Below are 18,812 nucleotides of genomic sequence, written 5' to 3'. Positions count from 1 at the left end.
GTGTTCATTGCATTGAAGGGGTCACAGCACAGTGTTTATTGCATTGAAGGGGGCACAGCACATTGTTCATTGCATTGAAGGGGGCACAGCACAGTTGCATTGAAGGGGGCATGCACGTTGAACTCTGCATTGTGGAGGCACAGCACAGTGTTCATTGCATTGAAGGGGGCACAGTGTTTATTGCATTGAAGGGGGCACAGCACAGTGTTTATTGCATTGAAGGGGGCATAGCACAGTGTTCATTGCATTTAAGGGGGCACAGCACAATGTTCATTGCATTGAAGGGGGCACGCACGCTAATCTCTGCATTAAAGGGGGCACGCACGCTGGTCTCTGCATTGAAAGGGGTCATGTATGCTGGTCTCTGCATTGAAAGGGGGCATGTACGCTGGTCACTGCATTGAAAGGGGGCATGTACGCTGGTCTCTGCATTGAAAGGGGGCATATACCATCTCCTGTACCATGACCTGTGACATGCCTATACCATATCTGTGCCATGCCTATACCATCTCCTGTACCATCACCTGTGCCATGCCTGTACCATCACCTATGCCATGCCTATACCATCACCTGTGCCATGCCTGTACCATGACTTCAAAGTCACGCAATTTTTTACTGCGTTTTTTGACGCGAAGCAATACCTATTACATTTTTCTTTTTGCGCCCCCCCCAAAAATTTTGAGCACCAGCCGCCACTGCCCATAAGTTTATATTTAGTGTATTCAGAGAAGCCTATGCCGCCTCCACCTATAAACTGTACATCAGCCACCTCCATCAGCCCATTCCCCACAGCTATTACTTTTTGTACAACCCCCCCCCCTCCCTTTTAGATTGTAAGCTCCATAAGCAGGGCTCTCCTAATTCTTCTGTATTGTACTGTATTGTAATTGTACTGTCTCTCTTTATATTATAAGAATGGGTTCCCACTATTCCAGTGCGGGTTCCCACATCGCATCTCTCTCCCAGGCAGTTCACACTGCCCTCTACGAACAACTGCCGGTGTCAATACAAAAATAAGGTCACCCCCAGATCGGTTGGCAGATCGCAGTGCGAATTGTGAATTCGGACAAGAATCAGATTGCATTGAGTGTGAACACCCATGTGATCCGATTCCAGTGCGGGGGAAATAAAGGGGAAAAAAAGGTTCCTGCAGCATTTTTGGTGAGTTTTAGCTATGCAAACTATGGCTAAAATTGGCATCGCACAGACATTGCATGTGATCTGCACAGCAATGCGGCGCAAATCACATGCGATGAATGTCTGTGTTCACAATAGTGTGAACCCAGGCTAAAGCACTGTACAAACTGTTGGCTCTTTATAAACCCTGAATAATAATAAATGAATAGCAGTTCCAACATCCAACAAGAGAAAGGAAATATAAAGGATGTATGCATGTAAAGAAGCACTTACCCTGGTATATATCTGGGGTCATAACTAGAAAACATTGACGCAGATAGCTGTGGTAAAATGACTGGCATTTTCCGAGTCGGTGCAGACACAGACACAGAGCTTGCTATGTGCACCGTGGATGGATACTTCTTCTGCCTGGTAACAGTAACCGCACACACAAAACTCTTTGTTATCACAACCAGATACAATAATAACCCATTTCTTTACAGGACTTGAAATTGCGCTTTTGAGTACCGAATAATTCATAACATTCAATTAGCAGCTATAATTAATTTAAAATGTTTCAGATTTAATTGTATAATATTCAATTACCCTTTTTCTTCTTACAACAAAATAGCCTGAAATAAACATGAAAGTACTGCCAATTATAGCTGCAGCAACATGATAGTATTTTTATACACTGCTATAATTTGTGTCTGAACAAGATTTAGATATTCCTCTGTTTATTCTGTGTGTTTGGAGTTGCCATAGATACTGGATTTTACAGGCAAATATGCATAATCACTGCCCCCTAGTGGCTTAGGACTGTATATTTATACATTTTTGTTTTTCTGTATTTTCATCTTCTGGTATAGGGCTCATTACATGTGGGGGGTGGTAAAATAAAAAATCTTGAAATTTCAGGGCCTCTGAAACTGTGACAGGTAGCGCAGTGGTAAAATCAGCAATTTACGCCATTAGAAAACCTGAAGATGGGGATTGGTTTTCGGGGTCGCGTACACAGCTAGGCTCCCAAAAAGTCTCACACATGGGGTATCCCTGTACTCAGGAGAAGCAGCAGAATGTATTTTGGGGTGTCATTTCACATATACCCATGGCATGTGTGAGCAATATATCATTTAGTGACAACTTTGTGTAAAAAAACAAAAAAAAAAGAAATAATAATTTTCCCGACACTTGTGGGAAAATATAAACTATTCCATGGACTTATCATGCCTCTCAGCTAATAGCTTGGAGTGTCTACTTTGCAAAATGGGGTCATTTGGGGGGTTTTTGTGCTATCTTGAAATTTCAGGGCCTCTGAAACTGTGACAGGTAGCGCAGTGGTAAAATCAGCAATTTACACCATTAGAAAACCTGAAGATGGGGATTGGTTTTTGGGGCGTACACAGCTAGGCTCCCAAAAAATCTCACACATGTGGTATCCCTGTACTCAGGAGAAGCAGCAGAATGTATTTTGGGGTGTCATTTCACATATACCCATGGCATGTGTGAGCATTATATCATTTAGTGACAACTTTGTGTAAAAAAACAACAAAAAACAAAAAAAAAAGAAATAATAATTTTCCCGACACTTGTGGGAAAATATAAAATATTCCATGGACTTATGCCTCTCAGCTAATAGCTTGGAGTGTCTACTTTGCAAAATGGGGTCATTTGGGGGGTTTTTGTGCTATCTTGAAATTTCAGGGCCTCTGAAACTGTGACAGGTAGCGCAGTGGTAAAATCAGCAATTTACGCCATTAGAAAACATGAAGATGTGGATTGGTTTTCGGGGTCGCGTACACAGCTAGGCTCCCAAAAAATCTCACACATGTGGTATCCCTGTACTCAGGAGAAGCAACACAATGTATTTTGGGGTATCATTTCACATATTTCCATGGCATGCGTGAGCAATATATAATTTAGTGACAACTTTCTGTAAAAAAAAAAACAAAAAAAAAACAAATTGTCATTTTCCCGAAACTTAGGGCAAAATATAAAATACTCCATGGACTCAATATGCCTATCAGCAAATAGCTTTGGGTGTCTACTTTTCAAAAAGGGGTCATTTGGGGGTTGTTTGAACTGTCCCGGCATTTTATGCTCAATGTTATCCACACATCACCCACTCTTCTAACCACTTGAAAACCCAGCCTTTTCTGTGACTTTTTATTTACATGAAAAAATATTTATTTATTTTTTTACTAGAAAATTACTTTGAACCCCCAAACATTATATATTTCTTTAAAGCAGAGGCCCTATAGAATAGAATGGTGGATGTTGCACATTTTTTTTGTCACACGGTATTTGCGCACAGATTTTCCAAACGCAATTTCTGCAAAAAAAATACATTTTTTTTTTAATTTATTGCACAAATACACTATATAATTCCAATTTGTTTGGTAAAATTTAAAAGATGATCTTATGCCGAGTACATAGATACCAAACATGACATGCTTTAAAAATTGCGCACGCCTGTGCAGCGGCAACAAACTACGTACATTTTTAAAAGCCTTTAAAAGTCTTTACAGGTTACCACTTTAGACTTACAGAGGAGGTCTACTGCAAGAATTACTGCACTCGACCTGGCGTTCGTGGCGATACCTCACATGCATGCTGCAATTGCGGTTTACATATGACACTAGACCAACGCTTGCATGCGCCATTGCGCGCAAGCACGGGGGGACAGGGGGGGGCTTGATTTTTTTTTTTTATTTATTTTGCTTTTTTATGTTATTTTGACACCTTTCCTTTCATTTTTTTTTTCTTTATAATTTTTATTGTTATCACAGTGAATTTAAATATCCCCTATGATAGCAATCTGTAGTGACAGGTACTCTTTTTTAAAAAATATTGGGGTCTTTTAGACTCTAGATCTCTCCTCTGACCTTAACGCATCTGACCACACCAAAATTGGTGTGATAAAATACTTTCCCAATTTCCCAATGGCCCTGTTTATTTCTGGCGAAACAGAAGTCATGAAATGCCACGGAAGGCGGCGGAAGGCGGCGGTGGGGGGGGGGGAGTCCCCTCCCACTGCATGTAAAAGCAGTCTAGCGGCCAATTATCCGCTAGGATTGCTTTTACATGTAAGCCGACCGCTGGCTGTAAAAAACGATACCAAGATGATGCCTAAATCTGCAGGCATCATCCTGGTATAACCACTCAAGTCCAGCAACGACGTACCAGTACATTGCTGGTCCTTGTTTGGCATATAGTGTAGGTGTGGGCTGAACGAAAAAAAAAAGAGAACCTATCAGAAATCAGCACAGGAATAATGTGTAGTATTACCGATCATTAACCGCCCAAACATCCACCCACTTAATTTAATGACGGGTATACACGACACTATTCCACATATACCTAAATAGGATTTTAACTGCATCGCTGAAATCAGAAAATCACCACAGCTGCTGCCAGCAAAGGTATCCATATATGCTGAGCGCAAACGCTGTTTGTGTCAGAATATATAAAATCAATGTGGCAGCCGACGAGTACCTGCAAGAGAAACAGGTCACAAAAGAATGAAAAACAAACAAAGTACAGTAAAAGTACAGTAGGAAGAGTAGAAGAACATATAAAATGACTGACACAACAACTGTTTTTGGATTCTTTTATTTTTCTAACTGTTGTTTCTCGATTTGCGAATGCGATTTTCCAGCTTGGGACTCTCAAAATGTCGATAGCCATCGAACATCTTTCAATACCCTGTGTTTGTGTGCCCTACACTATGTCATGCTTTACCCTACACTAAAACTCCACTAGTGTATGGTAGCGCTTGAAACATTCCCCGATGCAGAGACCAGGTTGGTCAGGACATTTGGGACAATAATAGCGGGTGTCACGCCTAAATCCGCGCCTGCTACAGACACGACATCTTCTTTGGGGGTATCTTTGGGTAGGGGTACTCGGGAGGACATGTGAAAAATGCCTCTCATGCAGCCGGCTCACTGCATCTGGAAGGGGAAGTTGGGCAGGCATGCCTCCTGGGTACAGGTAGGCAAGGATGATCGCTTCCTGGAATTCCCGGAAGGATCCAGTTCGTCCTGAGGACAGGACAAAGGCGTTCAGCATAGCCAATTGGAATAAATAAACAGACACTTTTTTGTACCAGCGTCTGGCTTTACGGGCAACTAAATACGGCGCCAAAAGCTGGTCGTTAAGGTCCACCCCTCCCATATTAAGGTTGTAGTCGTGGACACAGAGGGGTTCCTCCATAACGCCAGTTGCCGTAGGAATTTGGATCGTCATGTCTGGGTGAAGGGAGGACAGAACGAAAACATCCCGTGTATCCCTCCACTTCACCGCAAGCAATTTGTCCGTTTTCAAGCAGGCTCTCTCCCCCCGACTAAGACGGGATGCTACAAGCCGTTGGGGGAAGCCCCGGCGATTAGGTCGCACGGTGCCACATGCGCCAATTTGTAATTCGAGCAGGTGGCTAAATAGTGGCACGCTTGTGTAAAAGTTGTCCACGTACAAATGGTACCCCTTTCCGGATAAGGGTGACACCAAGTCCCAAACAATCTTGCCGCTGCTCCCTATGTAGTCTGGGCAGTTGGGGGGCTCCACACAGCTATCTTTTCCCTCATAGACCCGGAAACTAACTGTATAGCCTGTGGCCCTGTCACACAGTTTATACAGCTTGACCCCGTACTTGGCACGCTTGCTGGGGAGGTACTGTTTCATAGCAAGGCGGCCAGTAAATTTAATCAGGGACTCGTCAACGCAGACAACTTGTTCGGGGGTGAACAAGGCTGCAAACCGCTGATTGAAGTGGTCTATGAGGGGGCCGAATTTTGTGGAGCCGATCATATGCAGGGTCTCCCCGAGGATGACAGATTTCATTGTCGCTGAAATGCATAAATCGCAGAATTTGCTCATATCTCGCCCTGGACATGGAGGCAGAGTACATGCGCATATGGTGAAGTGGGCTAGTGGACCAATATAGCCGCAATTCACTCTGTTTGGTTATGCCCATGTTGAGGGAAAGATTTTAAATTCGGAAACCGTTATTGATTTCCAGCCGAATGGTCTGGCAAGGGGCGAATTTGGGTCGGCGGCGATAAATTGTTGTGCATATAAATTTGATTGATCCACAATAGATCTGAAAAGATCTTCCGTGAAGAACAGCTCAAAAAAGTTCAGGGCGTAAAACCAACTGTCTCCACGTGGATGCCAGGTTGGGCAGTGAATGGGGGAAGTACTGGCACTGTAGAATCAGTGGGTTGCCAATTGGGATATGCCAGCGCATCAGGGAGGGCACTATGGGCTCTACGGGCCTGTCTTCGAATACGCGGTGGCTGCGGGCCACTACTCGTGCTAGCCACCGCACCAGCTTCAACTGCCATGTCACCAAGTGATACTGCAGTGCTGGTTGTACTAGGTCCAGGGTGTACTAGGCCGCTGGCGCTTGCCAGGTCATCAGAAAGATGAGCGGCACTAGTAACCACACTCTGCTCCATACGAGCACCCTGCGATTCCTGCATCTCAACAACTCCAGAATGGGGTCAGGTACGCCTGGGTCTAACAGGGACCCATCCGTCGTCGGAGCTATCTGTCAGGGAGCCGCTGCCATCATCAGGTTCGTATACTGACCCTGATTCTGCCAGTGTAGCTTCCCCATCGCTATCATCTGACATGGCCAGTATACTACATACCTCTTCACCACTGTACCAACGTTTGGTCATTTTGGTAACTAAATTTACCGGAACAGTAGTGCGACTCACAGGTAATAAAAGCACCTGGTTGTCAAGGAATATTTCAAGCGCTAACAAAAAAAAACTGCTAATGCTAGCAGGGATCAGGCCTGACTCTGCTAACACAGCAGTTTTGTGTGTTGTGTTTTTTTGTAAGTGACAGTAATCTATTGATTACTACACTTACCTGGGTGGGGTTAAACGCAGGTGCTGGCCGGAATCAGTGCTGATCGTGCAAACACCGCGTTTTGGGAACCCTAAACTATGGGGGGCGCTAGTATAATTCTGATCAGATCAGATATTGATCTGTTCAAACACTATACTAGTAATGGAAGTGTATGTGCGTGTGTGTGTGTGTGTGGTAATCAAGGAGTTAATTTTAATATCTGAGCTTTTTTAGACTGACACTAACACTAGCTATTGTCACCTGTGTCACTAATAATAGTGATCAGAAAAAAACTGTACACTATAAAAGTGACACTGTGACAGGGCATGGAAGGGGTTAACTGGGGGTGATCAGGGGGTTAAATCTTTATGGGGGGGGGTGGCGGGACCCTAAACCTCCTTTGGGATAGAAACGAACTCGCTAGCGCAAACTAAAGTCACAATCACACTAATACAAAATACAGTAAAACAGTATATTACGTGTGTATTAGTGTGCAATGTGACAAGGGGGAAGGGGTTAACTGGATGTGATCAGGGGGGATCAGGGGGTTAAATCTTTATTGGGAGGGGGTGTCGGTTATCCTAAGGCTAAAAGGAACGGTGGCAAGTGCTAAACCTGGTCACAAGTCACACTTATACGGGTATATAGAAAATGCTATATACTGTATACAGTGTGTGTCGTGACAGGGGGTGTAGGGGTGATCAGGGGGTTAAATCTTTATTGGGGGGGTGGCGGGGACCCTAAACCTCCTTTGGGACAGAAACTAACTCGCTAGCGCTAATTCAGGTCACAAACACACTAATACAAAATACAAAAACACAGTATATTACCTTTGTATTAGTGTGCAATGTGACAGGGGGGAAGGGGTTAACTGGGGGTGATCAGGGGAGATCAGAGGGGATCAGGGGGTTAAATCTTTATTGGGGAGGGTGGCGGGTATTTTAAGTGAAAAAGGGAGGGCCGAAAGTGCTACACCTGGTCACAAATCACACTTATACGGGTATATAGGAAAATGCTATATACTGTATACAGTGTGTGTTGTGACAGGGGGTGTAGGGGTGATCAGGGGGGATCAGGGGGTTAAATCTTTATTGGGGAGGTGGCGGGGACCCTAAACCTCCTTTGGACCAGAAACTAACTCGCTAGCGCTAATTCAGGTCACAAACACACTAATACAAAATACAAAAACACAGTATATTACCTTTGTATTTGTGTGCAATGTGACAGGGGGGGGAAGGGGTTAACTCGGGGTGATCAGGGGGGATCAGGGGTTAAATCTTTATGGGGGGTGGCGGGTATTTTAAGTGAAAAAGGGGGGTCGCAAGCGCTACACCTGGTCACAAATCACACTTATACAGGTATGTAGGAAAATGCTATATGCTGTATACAGTGTGTGTTGTGACAGGGGGTGTAGGGGTTAACTGGGGGGGCGATCGGGGGTTGATTGTGCCTATCTAAATGTAAAAGTGTGTGCTTGTGCAGTTACTTGCAATTAGATGTGCTCTCCTCTCACGCTGGATCCAAAAAGGATCATGGGAGGGGAGAGCACGTCTTTTCTGAGCCTGTGTTTACATTTCACAGGCTCAGCATGGATTCTGATTGGGCAGGACCGATCTACAGGTCCAGGCCAAAAATGATTGGCCTGGACCTGATGACTGATCGGTTCTGAACCCAATCAAGCCATCGTCGGTGGAGGGGGGGCGCAGGAGCGTGCACAGGATCGGCGGGAAGTGCTGAGCCGACGTAGACCTACGTTACTTTGCCTGGCCGGGGCTGACTGCCGACGTAGATAGTCGTGCAGCGGTCGGCAAGTGGTTAATATAATAATTCCATTGGCAGGGAAGGGGTTAATGCTGTTGGTGATCAAGGGGTTAAATGTGACCCTAGGGGAGTGATTCTAACTGTGGGGGGGTTGGGCTTTTGAAATGATCATAGAGACATGTGATCCTATATAGCAGGATCGCATGGTCTCTGTGATCACTTCAGGGAGATTGACAGACGGCTGTGTTTAAATCAGCCATCTGTCCTTCTCTGTCAGCGGGGGGAGATCGCCGGTGTCAGACGGCAATCAGAGCCGTCTGACACCCGCACTGGCTTCCCCGCTGACAATCGGGGCGGGAGCGCACCTCCGGCGGAACGCACTCGCCCCCTAATGGCCTCCAAAGCAAATGACGTTTATTAACGTGATTTTGCCTGGGAGAGCCACACTGCCGACGTAAAAAGGCAGTGCAGCGATGGCAAGTGGTTAAAGGTTTGTTGTATTGTCTTCCCTTCATGACACTTTGTTCCCATATGATGTGTCTGGGGGTGTTGGGCAATAATCCCTACCTTAGGTTTAGCCCTCGGAATAGATTACATTGCTCACGCATGTTTCTCATTACTGTGTTGTAATTTGTACCCATTCATGCGATCCTATTTCCTATGTCCTAATGTATGGCAAACGCTGTTCACCTTCTCGATTGTTCTTTCTGAAAAACTTTAATAAAAAATTTAAACAGGAAAACAGTCAGTTGCCATGGAGGGGGGGTTCAAATTCTTTATTTCGACAAAAAAGTATCCAACAAACCACATCTAGGCATGTTCAACAGAAAGATCATACAACAGAAGGTGAGCAAGTAGAAAAATGTCCCAACAACCTGTAATAGATATGACAATGCATTAGGCTGGGTTCACATATGTGCAGCTGCGGGTCCGGTGCATTTATGTTCACCGGTTCAGGTGCGATTCAGATCCAAATTTGTGCCTGAATTTGCATCTGATCCTGGCCCAAAAACACACAGGACCCTTTTGGAATCTGAGCCGGTCACACTCACATGTCATGCGAATTGGATGTGGTGAAAACCACATCCAATTCACACATATGTGAAACCGGCCTTAGCCTAGGTTCACATTGAGGCAGGTTGAAATCGTGCGAGTTCAGCTGAACTCGTACGATTTCAAACCGGCGTTTTCAGTCCGACTTTGGGGGCGATATGACAGACATCTGTGCGGGTTCATGCACAGATGTCTATTGAAATCTCCCCCGAAAATGCCAAAAGTAGTGCAGAAATGACTTTTGGGAATTGGTGCGACGTCGCACCAATTCAGACGGTGTCATTGTCGGCAATTGGCATGTCAAATTGGACATGTGAATGTGGGCTTAGGGTAGAAAGTACAAATCATCCAATCAATGACAGTTAGTAGGGAAGTTTAAATCAAGAACACCCCTCCACTTAAAGAAGGGGGCCTTGAAATGATAATATTACGGATGGTGACATAGGTCCTCTGGAAAAAAGACATGATGGAAACTGTGTAATATAATAGAAAACATCTTCAACCTACTGCTCACCCCAGAGTAAGGTCGAGAGCTAGGTGTTGGAAGGACACAAAGTTTTTGTTTTAAACAGAGAGCAGGAGACAGTTCGGAATAGGAAGAGAGAGCGAATGGGCCACAGTTTTACTGCTCCCTGGCCACCCACCTATGCACAGAAATCCAGCTGCTTAGGGATGTACCCATGCTGCGGCAAAAATTGAACAGCTTATTATTCTCCCTTGATGTTTTGACCCATGGTTTTTTGGTCTCTTGTTTTCTCTGTACTTTTTTTGTTTTTTTTTATTTGTTCTTCTACCAGTCATTTAGTTCCTACATGCATCATCAAGGTCCCTAGAAGGGCTCATGCTGTGTAGATACACTCTAGCTACATGTGTTTCATAGTTGAACTCTTTAGCAATGTGATAGTTGGAGACAGCTTGCATCTTCACCCGTCTTGCTTCAGAGTTTGCGGACTCAGGCTCTGTGACTGGCTTGCGTTGGAGCCGCCGGGAACGGCACGAGTGGCTGGTCCTTCAGAGCGCCTGCGCCAGTGATGTCACTGGCTGCATGTACAGTAAATATCTCCTAAACAGTGCACGTTTAGGAGATATTTACATTACCTATAGGTAAACCTATTTATAGGTGTAACATAAATGTAAGGGTAGGGTAGTTGTGCATTAGCGAGATATGAAGTGATCTGTAGAAATAGTATAATTGTGGATGTAGTGTCATTTTGAGTTATTAAGAATTTTAGTATTCATTATCAGTCATACACATATGTCCTGTTATTAGCATCTGAAAGGGACAGGACCATTCTCGAGGAGAGAGGTGACACCTACATGCCAATAAAGTCTCCCATACAAATGGACAGGAATTGTCACCTTCCTGGAGCTTCAAAGGAAAATGCTAGACATCTTGGCTACGAGGGGACAGGGAGAGGCTCCAAATGGTCTACAAGCTGTGATTGGTATCATCAGATCTAAGGAATGTATTTTATCTCTCATAAAAGCTAAAATATTAGTGGCAGAGAGATGAAAATAATTCCTTCTTATGGCTCACGTGTTGGGCTACAAGTACATGTAAATCTGTAATTGTAGCGTGTGTGGAATCCTAGAGGTACGCACAAAACCATTATATGGCGCCTGATTGCGGCAGGCAAGCAGTGTTTGGTACTGTCGCAATCAGACCGATGCGCTGGTGTCAGAATTCCTATCCCTGACTCGGTGATCGGCGCCTTTTTGGGTCAATTCGACTCTGGTCAGTTCAGAACACAAAACATTGTGTGGGCTGAGATGGGGACAACCCCCTGGGGTTGATAGGTCAAGGGCTAAAGTCCAGCCCACATTCATATTCCAATAAATTGGGAAACCTGAGATTTGCACATGGTTCTTCCTTGAAGCCACTTCTAAACTGGGGAGTCCCCACACGGTTTCCAGTATGCTTCTACCAAGGGATAAGCTTCGGTAAAGTTTATTTCTGTTTTTATTCCTTTTTATTTTCATAGCAAATTGTCAATTGTGTGTCTTCTTATCTTTTTGTGTATTTGTTGTAACTTCTTTTGCTTTGTATATATTTCTTATGCACTGCCCACTTTCGGGATATTAAATTATAAAATTAGTAAGTGACTTCTGTGTATTAAGCTAGTATCTCTGGAGAGATTGTTGCATTTTAGTGCCTAAATTGCTTGGTCTAAGCTACATGCCAATCTCTATGCAATTGCACTGTGTGTTGGCAGATTGCATGCAGATTGTAAACCAGACAGAGTCTGCGGACAAACTGTTGGGTGGTGGCAGGCTATCGTTTGTGGTGTGTGGGTGTGGGGACAGTGGGAAGAGTGATTAACACCAGGGTTCTAGCTTGTAGGATAGCTGGAGGAATCCTAGTAGGGTGTGATAATTTCTAGACTGCTCCCCAACCCTTAGAGTGCACCAGATTCTATGTAAGATTTGTATCTGCCTGTGTGTGGTCAGCCAGCTAGATTGGAGTGGAGTCTCCCTCTAGTGGTAACCAAAGGCAGTGGGGGCTGTGAAAGTGTCACAGCCAGTGTTATTACTCAGTAGGAATTTCCCTTATTCCCTTATACTCCCCAGTCACGAAACCACGTCACAGTTAGCTAGTCCCATGGGCGTGGTTGAATCGTGACAATAGGCCTAGCTATAGGTAAGATTTAAAGATGGAAGTTTACTTCCTCTAAGTTTGGATAGCATTTATTGGGTACAGTATATCTATTTCTGATGATGTGATGTCATTGCTTTGGGTTTATCTTTTCGGCTGTCTGTAACACTTAGGTCTGTGCTCTTGAGAGTCGGTTCACACTTTGGCGACACGACTTCGGGGGCGACTAGTGAAGTCGCCGTGCGCCACGACTTCGGCACGACTTGCACGGACTTCACATAATGGAAGTCAATGCAAGTCGCTCCGACTTCGGTCAAAAGTAGTGCAGGAACTATTTTCTAAGTCAGAGCGACTTGAGTTGCTCCTATTAGAACGGTTCCCATAGCACTGAATGGACCGCGACTTGTCAGGCGGCCAAGTCGCCTGACAAGTCGCGGTAGTGTGAACCGGGGACTAAGAGTGTTTTAATCACATCTTTATGACTTCATAATTATAAATAAACAATTTTTAAAAAAATTGAACAGCATGTCACATTCGGCAGATGGTACTGCCGAATAAACGTGATGTTTTCAAGTAAATGGGGCCACGTCACAACTGCCCTGCAACTGCATGCCAAGCATGCAGCTGAGGTGTGTTGGGTTAACATTTTAAGGGTTAAAACAGGTGGAGAGAAGGTGATATATTGCCTCCTCACCACCTGGTAAACTCAGGTAGGCGCCGGCCAGGAGCGCTGCCAGGGCTGAAACTAGGGGGCAGACAGTTGCCCGTCTATTCTGCCACTGTGGGATGGGGAGGGGCTGCTGCCTGCTCACTCTCCTCTAGGGAGGCTGGGCACTGCCACTGCCTATCCTCTCCAGAGTACAGCCATGTAAGGGGGGGGGAATAGGGATGAGACCTGTGGTGGTGGTTGGGGGGGGATTGCACTGCCACTTATCTTATCCCTAGTCCCCCTATCACCTCTGCCACTCATCCTATCTCATCCCATACCCACTGATCCCATTCCCCCTCCCCCATTCCTGCTGCCACTCATCCCATCCCTGCTGCCACTCATTCCGTCCCATCCCATTCCTGCTGCCCTTCATCCCATCCCCCCCACCAATGCTGCCACTCATCCCATCTCCCTACCACCGCTGCCACTCATACCATCCTATCCCTGCTGCTAAGTACCAATAAGTAGCACTGATGGCCGGCACTGATAGACAATACTGGTGAGCACTGATAGGTGGCATTGATAGGTGGCATTGATGAGCACTGATAGGTGGCATTGATGAGCACTGATAGGTGGCACTGATCGGCAGCATTGATGAGCACTGATCGGCAGCATTGATGAGCACTGATCGGCAGCATGGATGAGCACTGATAGGCGGGATTAATGAGCACTGATAGGTGGCACTGATATGCAGAACTGATGGGCACTGATAGGCAGCATTGATGAGCACTGATGGGCATTGATGAGCACTGATAGGTGGCACTGATGGACAGCACTGATGAGCATTGATGAGCACTGATAGGCGGCACTGATAGGCGGTATTGATGAGCACTGATTGGTGGCACTGATCGGCAGCACTGATAGGTGGCACTGATAGGTGGCATTGGTGAACACTGATAGGCAGCACTAATGGGCACTGATAGGCGGCATAGATGAGCACTGATAGGCGGCATTCATGAGCACTGATAGGCAGCACTGATAGGCAGCACTGATGGGACTGCACTGATAATCAGTGTAAACAATGTACTGACAGTCTTACTGGTTAACCGCTCTCCTTTCCTTACACAGACACAGCGCGGGAAGAAAGAAGTGCCGATAACCGACAAGTCTGTTTACATGTGATCAGCTGATCACATGGTAAAGGGCCACTGTGATTGTAAGAAAAACACAACAGTCACAGAGCATGTTGGATGCGCACCCCAGGGGACACGTGGGAGGCAGGATTCTGGGGGGATATCCATGGACGCCCTCCCAGAACTGGAAGCCCGAAGCTCGGATGGAAGGGGGGGGGTTCAGGGAGGCCCTTCATGGTTTCTTGCATCAGGGCCCTGAAGGTTCTAGTTACACCTGTACATCTATCAGTTTCTTTTTCAAAGCTTGAAGGAGGATCAAGGACCCCTGACCCTCTGTCTGGACAGTGCTGGTTGGCCTTGTGTTGATCACATACATTCTCCCAAGAAAAAAGAAAACTCTCTAGCAATACACATCAAATAAAGCTTTGCAACCTGACTCCAGTAACTCTGCCTTCTCAGGACATGTTCTGGATCCAGTGGAAGAAGAGGAGGATCTGTGCATACAGGATCAAGCAGCCTTTTAACGCAATGAGAATGATTAACCCCTTTGGTTCCACAGTGAGTATAACAAGCATGCTTTACTGCAGCATATACACACTGTTCTGTTGTGGGTTTAGTAACACTTAAGAGGTGAGACAGATGCTAAGGTTCGTGGTTTTCTTTTCTGGATTTTGCAGTTGTCCTGACTGTCAAATCTAGTCACCTCTTCAAGGCCTTCATGGGCAACATGCATTTTTGATAAAGTTTCACTGGCTAGACTTTAAGCATACACGTTCTGTATTGGTTTTGTTGTATGCAGTTTGATCATTTGACCAGTGGCCTACATATATACACTGCTCAAAAAAATTAAAGGAACACTTTTCAATTAGAGTATAGCATCAAGTCAAGTAAACTCCTGGGATATTGATCTGGTCAGTTAAGTAGCAGAGGGGGTTGGTAATCAGTTTCAGCTGCTTTGGTGTTAATGAAATTAACAACAGGTACACTGGATGGGCAACAATGAGACGACCATTAATAAATGAATGGTTTTACAGGTGGAGGCCAATGACATTTTTTTCCCTACTCATCTTTCTGACTGTTTTTCACTAGTTTTGCATTTGGCTAGGGTCAGTGTTACTACTGGTAGCCAGACTTGTATAAAGTACTCGAAATTTCTACTTGAGTAAAAGTACAAGTGCTCGATCAAAAAATTACTTGAGTAGAAGTGGAAGTGCTCGCAGAAAAAGTTACTTAAGTAGAAGTACTAAAGTATTCAACATTTTTTTTACTTAAGTATTGCAAGTAGTTTTTTCAAAAAATTTGCTACTTAAGTACTAAAAGTAAAAAGTACCAGTAGTTTTGAAAAAAAATTTCTACTCAAGTACTGAAAGTAGAAGTACAAGTACTGTGTTATGTAGTTATTAAAGAAAGAAGTCAAAAGTATGAACATCATATTGTTTTTATTATTTCAAATGATTTATTCAAATGATTAACCGGTGTTTGTTAGTAGTTTCTTGATGCACTTTAAGCGCTGTAGCATCATTTATTTGTTTGTTTCATATTTTCTTTTTATTGGAAAGATTTGGTATAGCAGCTTTTATTATACACAGCCTTTATTTTCGTATGCGCTGATTTACAAATGACATTATACACATTTTTTTGAGCTTTATGCAACCTGCCATCTACTGTTCTGGCAGTGGTAATTTTTTTAAAAGTAACGAGTAACTATGCAGCACAAAAAAAAAAATACTTGAGTAGAAGTATCGAAATCATCGAAAAAATGTAGTGAAGTAAAAGTAGAAGTAGGAGAAAAAAATTCTACTCTAGGAAAGTACAGATACCGCATTTCGGTACTTAAGTACAGTACTTAAGTAGTTCTACTTCGTTACTATACATCTCTGCTGGTAGCATGAGGCAATACCTGGGCTATATAGAGGTTACACAGGCAGTCCAACTCCTCCAGGATGGTACATCAATATGTGCCATTGCCAGAAGGTTTGCGGTGTCTGCCAGCACAGTCTGAAGAGCTTAGAGGAGATTGCGAGAGACAAGCAGTTACACTAGGAGAGCTGGACAGGGCCATAGAAGGTCTTTAACCCATCAACAGGACAAGTATCGCCTCCTTTGTGCAAGGAGGAACAGGATGAGCACTGCCAGAGCCCTACAAAGTGAACTCCAGCAGGCCACTGGTGTGAATGTCTCTGACCAAACCATCAGAAACAGACTTTATGAGGGTGGCCTGAGGGCCCGGCGTCCTATAGTGGGCCCTTTGCTCTCTTCCCAGCTCCATGGAGCTCGATTGGCATTTGCCATTGAACATCAGAATTGGTGCCCTGTGGTTTTCACAGATGAGAGCAGGTTCACATGTGACAGAAGTGAAAGGGTCTGGAGAAGCCCTGGAGAATGGTATGCTGTCTGTAATATCGTTCAGCGTGACCGGTTTAGTGGTGGGTCAGTGACAATCTGAGGAGCCATATCCATAAAGGGACGCACAGACATATACAGGCTAGACAATGGCACCCCGACTGCCATTAGGTATCGGGTTGAAATCTTTGGACCCATTGTCAGATCCTACGCTGGTGCAGTGGGTCCTGGGTTCCTCCTGGTGCTCAAAATGCCTGGCCTCATGTGGCAAGAGTATGCAGCCAGTTCCCGGATAATGAAGGAATTGATATTATTCGTCTGGCCTGAATCCAATAGAACACTTCTGGGACATTATGATTCGGTCCATCTGATGCCCCCAGGTTGCACCTCAGTCTGCTCAGGAGCTCAGTTATGCCCTGGTCCAGATCTGGGAGGAAATTCCCCAGGACACCATCCAACATCTCATTAGGAGCATGCCCTGTCGTTTACAGGCACATCTGATGTGTTTTCAAAGTGTTCCTTTAATTTTTTTGAGCAGTGCATTTGCAAATACTTGCAACTAAGACCAACCTTCTTTTATTCAAAAGCAAAGTGGACAATTCTTGTTACTGAGTGCTGTAAGGTTGAGTGTTTTTGCATTGTATTGTGCACATAATAACTACTCTCCCGCTGCACTGCTCAGACTGGTTTTGAAATGACTGAACAGCTAGGAGTTTTCCTACTCATAAAAGAAGTTGACTCTCTACAGACTGAAATTTAGTCACACTGGAACATTGCAGCCCAACCCTTGGAGATCAGTGTTCTGTCTTTTTTTTTGTAGAATTTTTATTTAAACTAGACAGCAAGGGAATGTGAGTGCCATTGTCTCATGATAGACAGTCACTCTCATTACAGCATTTTAGTTGCGTGACACACACACACTCAGTATCATGGCAATGTTACAGATCAATACAATACTTTGTAGTTCATAGATCGATCAACATCATATCTATAATAACCTTTTTTTATACTATTACAGGTAGTGAAAAAAACAAGGAAAAATAACCCAGAACAAACTAAAGCATAAGTCTTTGCCTATTCCTATCATACTGGATCGTTTTAGGGTTATTGGGCTGTACAATAAAGGGGTGGGGAATAAAGGATAGAGTTGGGGTGGGGAGACTAAATGAGATTGTATGAAGGTATCACAAACAGGAAACGGGGGGGGGGGGGGGGTAGAGGTACTAGAAGAGGAGGAAATCACTCTTCAGTCTTTGCATAAATACTTTGTTGGCTGCATAAGTCTGGTTAATGTAACATGTTTTATATTTAGCAATTGTAGGTTTCCCTTAAGCCCCCGTTCACACTGGCGTAGGTCGCCTCCCATACAGAAGCTATGGACCCGTTCTAATAGGAGCGACACAAGTCGCTCCGACTTAGAAAAAGAGTCCGGAGCTTTTTTGGGGCGACCCGGAGCGACCTGCATAGACTTCAATGTTATGAAGTCCGTGCCGGCCGCTCCGAGGTCGCGGTGCGAGCAGCCGCCTGGGGAAGTTGGATCGCCCCAGTGTGAACGGGGGCTAATGCAATGACAGGGTCAATATGTTTGCTATTTTTATTGATACATGACCAATTGAAGAGCGTGAAGACAAAACAAGCAGGTGATTTGCAGAAGTATACATGCAGGTTATTTGCCTACTATGTGTATGCTTTTAGTCTGGCTCCTCAGGTGCAGCACAGCATGGAGCTTCTTTAGATTTACACATACAGGAGACAAGCATTTACTGACCATGTTACTGCTGGAGACAGGGAACACACCTGTGTGGGAAACTTGAAGGAAAATGTAAGATATTTTATAACTACCTACCAGAAACCAAGTTAACGCAGTGAGCCAGATGTAGCACCCTACAGGTATACTAGGTAAAGTATAGTGGGCCTTAGCTGCTTAACAGCAGGGCCATGATTTCAGATGGACTGTCATGTCTCCCAGGTGAGTTTACTGAGAGGGGAGTCTCCCCACTGGCTCTGTGAGAGGATTCTCATAGGGCAGTGAAGTAAATCCAATCAGTGGCTCAGTCAGGCTTGTATCTACCCCAGAAGGCAGATTCTGCTGCAGAGGATTCTGGGAGTGGGTATAAGTTTGATGGGAATACATGACACAGCGTCTTTGGCGGGAAGCAGAGTCCCAGGAGGGGGAGTACGGCTGTCTCTCCTCCTGTCAGAGGAAGCGGGTGTCCCGGGTGGCGGCCTGGGAATCCAAAGAGTGTGAAGCTGAGCTGCAGAGGGGATCCAGTGTGCCAAGAACCAGCGGAGAGAGAGAGGGGTC

General features: G+C 44.9%; 1 protein-coding gene across 1 annotated transcript in view; it reads right to left on the bottom strand.

The window, feature by feature from the left end:
• Positions 1 to 1,536, bottom strand: part of LOC309546507 (ciliary microtubule inner protein 2B-like) — a 32,717-nt gene extending 31,181 nt beyond the window's left edge. The window contains exon 1 of the mRNA XM_082246247.1: positions 1,411 to 1,536. Coding sequence (XP_082102373.1) covers positions 1,411 to 1,478 — 68 coding nt within the window. The 5' untranslated portion in view covers positions 1,479 to 1,536. The remainder of the gene's footprint in view (positions 1 to 1,410) is intronic.
• Between the last annotated feature and the right edge of the window lie 17,276 nt (positions 1,537 to 18,812).

Source organism: Pelophylax lessonae (assembly GCF_965119305.1).
Source record: "Pelophylax lessonae genome assembly, chromosome: 1".
Taxonomy (NCBI): Eukaryota; Metazoa; Chordata; class Amphibia; order Anura; family Ranidae; genus Pelophylax; species Pelophylax lessonae.
This window is presented reverse-complemented; position numbering and strand designations above follow the sequence as displayed.